At 40.3% G+C, this 12,756-nt stretch overlaps 2 protein-coding genes across 4 annotated transcripts in view; one reads left to right on the forward strand and one right to left on the reverse strand.

Moving 5' to 3' along the window:
* The window catches only part of LOC133613777 (WD repeat, SAM and U-box domain-containing protein 1-like), a 90,009-nt gene extending 88,258 nt beyond the window's left edge, over window positions 1-1,751 (forward strand). The window contains exons 14-15 of the mRNA XM_061971557.2: window positions 1,216-1,350; window positions 1,421-1,751. Of these exons, the coding sequence (XP_061827541.2) occupies window positions 1,216-1,350; window positions 1,421-1,575 (290 nt within the window). The 3' untranslated portion in view covers window positions 1,576-1,751. The remainder of the gene's footprint in view (window positions 1-1,215; window positions 1,351-1,420) is intronic.
* Window positions 1,752-4,627: 2,876 nt separating this feature from the next.
* The window catches only part of LOC133613775 (protein TANC1-like), a 256,853-nt gene continuing 248,724 nt past the window's right edge, over window positions 4,628-12,756 (reverse strand). For all 3 annotated transcript variants that reach the window (XM_061971555.1, XM_061971553.1, XM_061971554.2), the window contains one exon: window positions 4,628-6,181. In XM_061971555.1, coding sequence (XP_061827539.1) covers window positions 5,131-6,181 — 1,051 coding nt within the window. In that variant the 3' untranslated portion in view covers window positions 4,628-5,130. The remainder of the gene's footprint in view (window positions 6,182-12,756) is intronic.

Consider the following 12,756-nt stretch of genomic DNA (forward strand, 5'->3'; position numbering starts at 1 on the left):
GGATGGATGGATGAATTTGATGCCTGCAACGTGTTACAAAAAAGCTGGCACAAGTGGCAAAAAAGACTGAGAAAGTTGAGGAATGCTCATCAAACACTTATTTGGAACATCCCACAGGTGAACAGGCTAATTGGGAACAGGTGGGTGCCATGATTGGGTATAAAAGCAGAAATGCTCAGTCATTCACAAACAAGGATGGGGCGAGGGTCACCACTTTGTCAACAAATGTGTGAGCAAATTGTTGAACAGTTTAAGAACAACATTTCTCAACGAGCTATTGCAAGGACTTTAGGGATTTCACCATCTACAGTCCGTAATATCATCAAAAGGTTCAGAGAATCTGGAGAAATCACTGCACGTAAGCAGCTAAGCCCGTGACCTTCGATCCCTCAGGCGGTACTGCATCAAAAGGCGACATCAGTGTGTAAAGGATATCACCACATGGGCTCAGGAACACTTCAGAAAACCACTGTCAGTAACTACAGTTGGTCGCTACATCTGTAAGTGCAAGTTAAACTCTACTATGCAAAGCCAAAGCCATTTATCAACAACACCCAGAAATGCCGCCAACTTCGCTGGGCCCGAGCTCATCTAAGATGGACTGATGCAAAGTGGAAAAGTGTTCTGTGGTCTGACGAGTACACATTTCAAATTGTTTTTGGAAACTGTGGACGTCGTGTCCTCCGGACCAAAGAGGAAAAGAACCACCCGGATTGTTATAGGCGCAAAGTGTAAAAACCAGCATCTGTGATGGTATGGGGGCGTATTAGTGCCCAAGGCATGGGTAACTTACACATCTGTGAAGGCGCCATTAATGCTGAAAGGTACATACAGGTTTTGGAGCAACATATGTTGCCATCCAAGTAACGTTATCATGGACGCCCCTGCTTATTTCAGCAAGACAATGCCAAGCCACGTGATACAACAGCGTGGCTTCGTAGTAAAAGAGTGCAGGTACTAGACTGGCCTGCCTGTAGTCCAGACCTGTCTCCCATTGAAAATGTGTGGCGCATTATGAAGCCTAAAATACCACAACGGAGACCCCCGGACTGTTGAACAACTTAAGCTGTACATCAAGCAAGAATGGGAAAGAATTCCACCTTAAAAGCTTCAAAAATTGGTCTCCTCAGTTCAGTTTGCTGAGTGTTGTTAAAAGGAAAGGCCATGTAACACAGTGGTAAAAATCCCCCTGTGACAACGTTTTTGTCTTCTTAGAGTCCACCCGCCTCCGTGCTCGCCTCCTGGGGAGGGTGGAGGCCCTGAAGGTGGAGCAGAGCGCCCCCGACTGTCCCGAAGAGTTTGTGTGTCCCATCAGCAGAGAGCTGATGAAGGATCCTGTCATCGCTGCAGGTGACAACATCATGTCTAACTTGTGTGTGGTCCAACATCTAATAATAACAACAATCGTAACAATCCACAGACGGGTTTTCCTATGAGCGAGAGTCCATGGAGAGCTGGTTGAGAGGAAAGAAAAGAAGCAGTCCCATGACTAACCTGCCCCTGAAGACCACCCTGCTCACACCCAACAGAGCACTGAAGATGGCCATAAGTCGATGGAAGCGTGCCCAACTCTGACTCTCATCATGTTGTGTGCGACTCATAAGAAATCATCTTAGTGAAAATAATATATATTGAAGAAAATTGTTGTGTGTACAGGGGAAGACTGCACACACTGTCGTTTAGCTCTAAATGTATTATTAAACACTATAAACAAGGCAATGGAGTGTGACTAATCCAGAATATGTCTGGTGTGCGACTATGTGTGGAAAATTAACTGTAGTGTGTTACCAGTAGTGTTGAGCGAGAGGCGGAAGTCCAAAGAAGGGCAAGGCTGGCTCGGAGGTCCGTGAGCAGGCAGGAAGTCGGATCAATAGAGAGGCGTCAAAGTCCGTGTCCAGGCAGGAGGTCGAGATCCAAAAGGGGCGGCCAGAGAACCAGAGGGGAACACAGGGAGACGAGACACACATCTCGTAACGCGGGAACGGAGGAAAAGATGCTGGAAGACGACAAGGGGGACACGAGACCAATCAACACGGAAGGGGAGAAACACAGAGAGAGAGTATGCATATATCTTGGAGAATTTCGGCTTACTGTACAGGAACAGGTAGCTATGTTCTGGCCCAGGATAGCAGGTTCCTCTGGCTTAAGAAGGCATGTCCTCTCATCAGCGACAGGTGCGTTGACTGCTGATGATTGAGGTAGAGCGGCCGTGCCAGAAACCTGAGGGATGCAGGTTCACTCCCCACCTCTTGACATCCAAATCGCTGCCGTTGTGTCCTTGGGCAGGACTCTTCACCCTTGCCCCCGGTGCCGCTCACACTGGTGAATGAATGATGAATGACAGGTGGTGGTCGGAGGGGCCGTCGGCGCAAACTGGCAGCCTCGCTTCCGTCAAATCTACCCCAGGGCAGCTGTGGCTACAAATGTAGCTTACCACCACAAGGTGTGAATGAATGATGGGTTCCCATTTCTCTGTGAGCCCTTTGAGTATCTAATAATAGAAAGGTGCGATATAAAATCTAATCCATTGTTATTTTATTATTATTATGATTGAATGCAGCCGCTTGCTGCAGCCGGAGTGGCGCACCCAGCACAGATGAATGCCGTGACAAAAGTGAGTGAGATAATAAAAATATCACAAAATATGAATATAATAGGGGGATAAAGTTGTAATTTAATTTAATAAAAGGGACGTATTATTGGGTGGGGGGGTACAATTTGAAATATATATTTTTTGTGAAAAGTTATAATAAATGTACAACTTTTTAATCGTACTGTTTGTGATATAGAATTTTTTTTGTCACTGGAAAAAAAAAAGTCAGCAATTATTTTAGACTTTTGTTACAAATAAAATGTTATTTTTGCACAATTCGGGGATTTGTTGAAAAAAAAAAAGACTACTGTTTTTGTAATTGGAACAAGAGTTATTTGACGATCTGTCACTTCACTTCTGTTTGTGTTTATTTCCTGTCAGCGCTCTTATTTGATTTCCACTTCCTGCATGTCTCCTCCGAGCGCTCCTTTCCCCTCACCTGTGCCTGATTGGCAGCCTGGCACACCTGCTTGCAGTTGCCAATCAGGCTGCTATTTCGGCCTGCTCCTCTGGGCTGGAGGATTGTGACGACGTTTGCAACCTTTACATGCATGACTGCGTCCTCCTATTTTGAGTTGAATAAAGACTTTACCTGCACGCCGTCTCCTGGTTCTCTCCGAGTTCACAAGTTATTTCCCTTATTGGTTGGGGGGGGGAAAAAATCAGATTTTATTTTGTAATACGAACATCTTATTCCTATGTTTTCATGATCATAAAATTGTTTTATTTTTTTGGAAAAAATATGAATTTATTTTTGTATTATTCTGACACCCACCCTCTATTTTTTTTTTTCATAATTTTGGCTTTGTAGGAAAAAAATACAACTTTTCCCCCTAAAAAGAAATACAGCTTTAGTCTTGTAATGTGACTTTTTTTTCTTGTAATTTCCTTTGTAATCTCTCTTGAAAAGAACAAGTATATCATTATATTGTGACTTTTGTGTAAAAACTCCATTTACATGTCATTCTTGGCCCCTGGTAAAGAACCCTACATTATTCATGAATATGAAAGGAAATCTCCCAGATTTACACGCAAAAAGTGCTTGATGTATTGAAGTATCCATCCATCCATCCATCTTCCGCTTATCCGAGGTCGGGTCGCGGGGGCAGCAGCCTAAGCAGGGAAGCCCAGACTTCCCTCTCCCCAGCCACTTCGTCCAGCTCTTCCCGGGGGATCCCGAGGCGTTCCCAGGCCAGCTGTGAGACATAGTCTTCCCATTGTGTCCTGGGTCCTACTGGTCGGACGTGCCCTAAACACCTCCCTCGGTAGGCGTTTGGGTGGCATCCTGACCAGATGCCCAAACCACCTCATCTGGCTCCTCTCCATGTAAAGGAGCAGCGGCTTTACTTTGAGCTCCTCCCGGATGGCAGAGCTATCTCTAAGGGAGAGACCCGACACCTGGCGGAGGAAACTCATTTCGGACGCTTGTACCCGTGATCTTGTCCTTTCGGTCATAACCCAAAGCTCATGACCATAGGTGAGGATGAGAACGTAGATCAACCGGTAAATTGAGAGCTTTGCCTTCCGGCTCAGCTCCTTCTTCACCACAACGGATCGATACAGCGTCCGCATTACTGAAGAAGCCGCACCGATCCGCCTGTTGATCTCACGATCCACTCTTCCCCCACTCGTGAACAAGACTCCGAGGTACTTGAACTCCTCCACTTGGGGCAGTGTCTCCTCCCCAACCCGGAGATGGCACTCCACCCTTTTCCGGGCGAGAACCATGGACTCGGACTTGGAGGTGCTGATTCCCATCCCAGTCGCTTCACACTCGGCTGCGAACCGATCCAGTGAGAGCTGAAGATCCTGGCCAGATGAAGCCATCAGGACCACATCATCTGCAAAAAGCAGAGACCTAATCCTGCAGCCACCAAACTAGATCCCCTCAACGCCCTGACTGCACCTAGAAATTCTGTCCATAAAAGTTATGAACAGAATCGGTGACAAAGGGTCCAACCCTCACTGGAGACGTGTATTGAAGTATGACAACTTCTTATCAAAGTGTCTTCATCAAGAGAAGAAAGTCAAATATGAATGACCACACTGCTTTTATTTTTTTTGGTAAGAAGTCCAAAGTTGAGGCGTTTGTTGTCCCTCAGCGGGTCTTTTATTTCCCTGCCGCGGTTGCCATGGCAGCAGAAGTAGGTGACGGCACAAGACTAAAACCAGACATGTAATATGCAAGTGGTGACTGGCACACTCCATATGAGACATGGTGTAAACTGCATGCACTCAATAAACCCAATAAAATGTCTTAGTAGCTGTGCAAAAATAACTATATCAAATATATTGCTCTTACATTTAAGCCGTTGGTAAATAAATTAAAATCTAGACAGCAACAACAAGCAGATAAAGAGACGTTGATTCTTGTCATGTACAAACAAACATATTTAACAAATGTGCTTTTTACACTTTTTAAACCGCGTTGTGCATGGGAGTCAAAAGTAGAAGAGGAGAAGGCAGAACAGCACAAGAATAAGCACTTCTACTTCCTCCCTCATAGCCAGCGTCAGTGCAGAGTGTCCATCTTGCTTCTACACGTTGGACTCGATAAAGGATCGCTTTGGCTTCATGGACGTGATGTTGGCGCTCTGTTTGGACTTGGCGTCCATGAAGGCGTGCTGCTTGGACTCTTTGTAACAGTTGGTGGCTTGGCAGAAGGAGAACTCCTTGGCGTGCTGCGTGCCGTTTTGCACGCTGCTCGTGGCGGCCGCAGGCCTGTGCTGATCCTGGTAAGCGTTCGCCGCTTTCCCGTAGGGCGGCTCGCCGTCGGCGCGGGCGAGCGGCTGCTGGAAGCGCGCGGTCTTGTCTATGACGCCCATGAAAGGTCTGGGCTTGTGGTCCTGCTGGCCGTGTTTGCTGCTGTCTGATAGGCTGCTGCTGGACGCCAGGCTGCTGGTGGAGCTGGACACGCGCATGCTGCTGCCGGACTCAGGGTGAGGACCGGGACCCGGGAAGACCTCCAGAGAGGAGGCGGAGTGCGCCGACATGACCTTGGAGGAGAAGGAGGCCTCGCCGTGGGTCAGGCGCTTCCCGTACGGCGCCTCCTCGCCGGGCAGCGGGCTGATGTCGATTCCCGGGCCGGGCGTCAGCATGTGTCGGCCGGGTAACGGGCTGGAGGGGGCGTATTGGGATTTGGCTCCGCCCCCTGCCTGCGCCGAGCTTACATGTTGGTTGGTCTTGACGATCTGGGCCTGCTTGGTGGTCTGCAGCACCAGGCCCTGAGGGGTCATGGGGTAGCGGTGAGGAGGAAGCCTGCCAGGGTTGTGATGGTCTTCGCACGCCCGGCTGAAGGACCAGCACGCCTCCGCCGCCGTCTGCCCGCCCTTGTCTTCATCCGGCCCGTCTCTTTGGCTCCACTCGGAAGCCTCGTCCTCCTGGTCTTCCTCGTGCTCCTGGTCAGAGTCCTGGCCTCCCGACGCTTGGCTGCAGGCGCCGGCGGCCGCCTCCAAGCTTCCTTTGGTCTGAGCGCGCTGCATCTGCTTGCACTCGTCCTCCACGCGGGCCAGCAGGCGGCGGATCTCGCGGTTGTTGGGACACAACTTGGCCGCCTCGTGCAGGTCGGCCAGCGCCGCAGAAAACTGCCTGAGGACCAAAGACAGGAATCATCAATACCAGACTTGATCCTCGCCTCCTGACAGACACGTGTGTGTGTGTGTGTATGTGTGTGTGTGTGTGTGTGTGTGTGTGTGTGTGTGTGTGTGTGTGTGTGTGTGTGTCACTTTAAGAACACACACACAGCTGCTGCTTCATTGGACTGTAAAAGACCACACTTTGATTTCCAGGAGGAACTTAGTGTTGGCTCACAAGTGACATCTTCTGCTACATGAAGTCAGAGTGCGTCTGACAGCAGTTTCTGTCACATCATGGATCTACACAGCATTCACTCTTTACACATTTTAGTATGTCACAGCCTAATACATTTATTTTTGTTCTCACAGTTCTACACACAATAACCCATTGTGACAATGTGAAAAGGTTTATTTTTGCAAATGTATGAAAAAAAAGAAAAGAAAAAAAAAAGCAACTAAATGTACATAAATGTTCAGACCCTTTGTTCAATACTTTGTTGATGCACCTTTGGCAGCAATTACAGTCAACTATATAGTCAACTATACAGTCAACTAATGTATATAGTCAACTATACAGTCAACTATAGTTAACTATACAGACAACTAATGTATATAGTCAACTATACAGTCAACTATAGTCAACTATACAGACAACTAATGTATATAGTCAACTGTACAGTCAACTATAGTCAACTATACAGACAACTAATGTATATAGCCAACTGTACAGTCAATTATATAGTCAACTATATAGTCAACTATATGGTCAACTATAGTCAACTACAGTCAACTATACAGTCAACTATATAGTCAACTATAGTCAACTCCAGTCAACTATATAGTCAACTATACAGTCAACTATAGTCAACTCCAGTCAACTATATAGTCAACTATATAGTCAACTATAGTCAATTATATAGTCAACTGTAGTCAACTATATAGTCAACTATATAGTCAACTATAGTCAATTATATAGTCAACTGTAGTCAACTATACAGTCAACTATATAGCCAACTATATAGTCAACTATATAGTCAACTATAGTCAACTATAGTTGACTAAAGTTGACTATATAGTCAACTGTATAATCAACTATATAGTCAACTATAGTCAACTATATAGTCAACTATAGTTAACTATATAGTCAACGATAGTTAACTATATAGTCAACTATAGTCAACTATAGTTGACTAAAGTTGACTATATAGTCAACTGTATAATCAACTATATAGTCAACTATAGTCAACTATATAGTCAACTATAGTTAACTATATAGTCAACGATAGTCAACTATATAGACAACTATATAGTCAATTATACAGTCAACTATATAGTCAACTATATAGTCAACTACAGTCAACTATATAGTCAACTATACAGTCAACTATACAGTCAACTATATAGTCAACTATAGTCAATTATATAGTCAACTGTAGTCAACTATATAGTCAACTATAGTCAACTATATAGTCAACTATAGACAATTATATAGTCAACTGTAGTCAACTATATAGTCAACTATAGTCAATTATATAGTCAACTGTAGTCAACTATACAGTCAACTATAGTCAATTATATAGTCAACTATATAGTCAACTATAGTCAACTATATAGTCAACTTTAGTTGACTAAAGTTGACTATATAGTCAACTGTATAATCAACTATATAGTCAACTATAGTAAACTATATAGTCAACTATAGTTAACTATATAGTCAACGATAGTCAACTATATAGACAACTATATAGTCAACTATAGTCAACTATAGTCAACTATAGTCAACTGTATAGTCAACTATATAGTCAACTATAGTCACCTATATAGTCAACTATAGTCAACTGTATAGTCAACTATACAGTCAACTATATAGCCAACTATATAGTCAACTATATAGTCAACTATAGTCAACTATAGTTGACTATATAGTCAACTGTATAATCAACTATATAGTCAACTATATAGTCAACTATAGTTAACTATATAGTCAACGATAGTCAACTATATAGACAACTATATAGTCAACTATACAGTCAACTATATAGTCAACTATATAGTCAACTACAGTCAACTATATAGTTAACTATACAGTCAACTATACAGTCAACTATATAGTCAACTATAGTCAATTATATAGTCAACTGTAGTCAACTATATAGTCAACTATAGTCAACTACATAGTCAACTATAGACAATTATATAGTCAACTGTAGTCAACTATATAGTGAACTATATAGTTAACTATAGTCAATTATATAGTCAACTGTAGTCAACTATACAGTCAACTATAGTCAATTATATAGCCAACTATATAGTCAACTATATAGTCAACTATAGTCAACTATATAGTCAACTGTAGTTGACTAAAGTTGACTATATAGTCAACTGTATAATCAACTATATAGTCAACTATAGTCAACTATATAGTCAACTATAGTTAACTATATAGTCAACGATAGTCAACTATATAGACAACTATATAGTCAACTATAGTCAACTATATAGTCAACTATAGTCAACTATAGTCAACTATAGTCAACTGTATAGTCAACTATATAGTCAACTATAGTCACCTATATAGTCAACTATAGTCAACTGTATAGTCAACTATATAGTCAACTATAGTCACCTATATAGTCAACTATAGTCACCTATATAGTCAACTATAGTCAACTATACAGTCAACTATACAGTCAACTATAGTCAACTCCAGTCAACTATATAGTCAACTATAGTCAACTCCAGTCAACTATATAGTCAACTATACAGTCAACTACAGTCAACTATATAGTCAACTATATAGTCAACTATAGTAAACTAAAGTCAACTACAGTCAACTATATAGTCAACTATATAGTCAACTATAGTCAATTATATAGTCAACTGTAGTCAACTATATTGTCAACTATAGTCAACTATATAGTCAACTATATAGTGAACTATATAGTCATTTATAGTCAACTATATAGTCATTTATAGTCAACTATATAGTCAACTATATAGTCAACTATATAGTCATTTATAGTCAACTATAGTCAACTATATAGTCAACTATAGTCAACTATTTAGTCAACTATAGTCAACTATATAGTCAACTATAGTCAACTATATAGTCAAGTATATAGTCAACTATATAGTCAACTACATAGTCAACTATATAGTCAACTATATAGTCAACTATAGTCAAATCTCGAGCACTGAGGAACAGGCGAGGCAGGCATAATGAGCAACTGCAAGCAGGTGTGCCAGGCTGCCAATCAGGGACAGGTGAGGCAAACAAGCGCTCAGGGAGAAAAGCAGGAAGGGGAACCAAAATAAGAGCGCTGACAGGAAACAAGGAACCACCACCAGAAGTCAAGTGACAGATGGTCTCAAGAAGTGATGTTTGGTAACACTTTAGTATGGGGAACATATTCACCATTAATTAGTTGCTTATTAACATGAACATTAGTAACATATTGTCTCTTAACTAGTCATTATTAAGTACTTATTAATGCCTTATTCTGCATGGCCTTGTTATACAACCAGTAAACCAGTAACTAAGTAACTCAATAACCGCAGAATGATTGCTTATTAGTAACCCTAACCCTTCTATGTTCCCCCAGTGTCCAAATAACTCTAAATGAAGTCTTTGTTACTTAGAATATGTTCCCCATACTGAAGTGTTACCGATGTTTGTTGGGTCTTTACTTTGCTCGCCTGCCTTCCTTATTTTGTTCCTGCCTTTTCCATCCTGTCATGTTTTGTTTCCACAGAACTTCCTTCCTCATCAAGGGTAAGTCCCACTGGGCACACCTGAACCTGATTATCTCCCTGGCTATTTATGCTCAGCACTGACAACTTTGACGGTCCTTTTAGACCGCATTATATTATATTATTTATTATATTATATTATAAACAAATATTTTTGTTTCAACGCCCTGTCTCTTGTCTCTGCATCCGGGGTCCATCTTAGACAAAAATGATTTATTATTTCCCATTGGTTTCTACATAACTGCAATTATTCTCAATAAAATGTGTTTTTGTTCTGGGAGGGAGTCATTGGATTATTTCTGTATTCATTAAAACTGCATTTGGTTTTTCGTAGAATTCAGTCTTTGACCTTTTGGAAGGGCTTATTAAAGAAAACGAGTTATGACAGTATTATGAAACCAAACATAAAGCTGTATATTACATTTGGTTGAGAATGTGCTTGAATAAAATGAAATACAAAAAACAAGACAGGACAAAAGTATTAGGACACTACACTAGCTGTTACACCTGTGCTAATTAGTGCCTTTTTAGCAGCTTTAACAGCCTCCATAGTGTGACCACATCTTCACTTCTGTTCTCACACCAAAGGTTCTTCACACCAAACACGCCTTTTTACAAACCCCAAAACCAGTGAAGGTGTCACGTGGTGTAAATGATAAATAAAAACAGAATACAATGATTTGCAAATCCTTTTCAACTTATATTCTATTGAATAGACTGCAAAGACAAGATATTTAATGTTCAAAACTGGTAATCTTTGTTATTTTTTGCAAATATTAGCTCATTTGGAATTTGATGCTTGCAACATGTTTCAAAAAAGCTGGCACAAGCGGCAAAAAAGACTGAGAAAGTTGAGGAATGCTCATCAAACACTTATTTGGAACATCCCACAGGTGAACAGGCTAATTGGGAACAGGTGGGTTCCATGATTGGGTATAAAAGCAGCTTCAAATGAAATTCTCAGTCATTCACCACCTTGTGAACAAATGCCTGAGCAAATTGTCCAATAGTTTAAGAACAACATTTCTCAACCAGCTATTGCAAGGAATTTAGGGATTTCACCATCTACGGCAGCGTTTTTCAAAGTGTCATGTCTCTATTCCCCACTGGTGGGGAATAGAGACATGACAGGTGGGGCGCGAGGAACGGGAGGAAATTTCACTTTAAATTTGTTTTTTTATTATTATATTCTTAGATTTTTATTTTTTTTACTATGCTTTCATTTTCTATACACACTGTAAATCACTTTGTGATTCTGTCTATGAAATCCGCTATATAAATAAATGGAAATTGCCGGTACTTATTTTTACTGGAGGCTTTAAATTTCTCGGTAGGAGCGAAAGTTTGACAGACATAGCAACAGTAACTAATGGGGGCGGGGCTAAGCGGAACAAACTTTCGCGCGGATGGGTAGCAAGCTAATGTGTGGACCACAATTACACAAATATATACATTTGTGACTCGCACCTCAAAGGTCGTCGAGCCAGAGCCAGCGCCTGCAGAGAAACAAAAATCTGACGGGCACACACTGTGTCATTCACCGGGAAGCACTCCCGTCAAGGCAGCTCAGCCCCGAACTCAATGAGGTTTTAACAGATGTTGTGAGCGCGGTAAATTTGATCAAAACACGATCATTGAAAGTGCGACTGTTCTCTGCACTGTGTGAGGAAATGGGAGCTGATCATACAGCCGTGCTGTTTCACAGTGAAGCTCTCCTGGGGCAATGTGCTGTCACTTGCCCTGTCTTGCCAAATGCATAGCTCCTCCTTTTTTTTTTGCAGAGATTGCAAAGTGGCACTTTTATTTTATTTATTATTGAACTTGATGCAAGTTATTTGATTTATTATTGAACTTGATGCAAGTTATAACACTTTTATTTGATTTATTATTGAACTTGATGCAAGTTATAACACATTTTTGATTTATTATTGAACTTGATGCAAGTTATAACACTTTTGTTTTATTTATTATTGAACTTGATGCAAGTTATAACACTTTTTTGATTTATTATTGAACTTGATGCAAGTTATAACACTTTTTTTGATTTATTATTGAACTTGATGCAAGTTATAACACTTTTATTTGATTTATTATTGAACTTGATGCAAGTTATAACACGTTTGTTTTATTTATTATTGAACTTGATGCAAGTTATAACACTTTTTTGATTTATTATTGAACTTGATGCAAGTTATTTGATTTATTATTGAACTTGATGCAAGTTATAACACTTTTATTTGATTTATTATTGAACTTGATGCAAGTTATAACACATTTTTGATTTATTATTGAACTTGATGCAAGTTATAACACTTTTGTTTTATTTATTATTGAACTTGATGCAAGTTATAACACTTTTTTGATTTATTATTGAACTTGATGCAAGTTATAACACTTTTTTTGATTTATTATTGAACTTGATGCAAGTTATAACACTTTTATTTGATTTATTATTGAACTTGATGCAAGTTATAACACGTTTGTTTTATTTATTATTGAACTTGATGCAAGTTATAACACTTTTTTGATTTATTATTGAACTTGATGCAAGTTATTTGATTTATTATTGAACTTGATGCAAGTTATAACACTTTTATTTGATTTATTATTGAACTTGATGCAAGTTATAACACTTTTATTTGATTTATTATTGAACTTGATGCAAGTTATAACACATTTTTGATTTATTATTGAACTTGATGCAAGTTATAACACTTTTTTTGATTTATTATTGAACTTGATGCAAGTTATAACACTTTTTTGATTTATTATTGAACTTGATGCAAGTTATAACACTTTTTTTGATTTATTATTGAACTTGATGCAAGTTATTTGATT

Source organism: Nerophis lumbriciformis, linkage group LG13 (assembly GCF_033978685.3).
Source record: "Nerophis lumbriciformis linkage group LG13, RoL_Nlum_v2.1, whole genome shotgun sequence".
NCBI lineage: Eukaryota > Metazoa > Chordata > Actinopteri > Syngnathiformes > Syngnathidae > Nerophis > Nerophis lumbriciformis.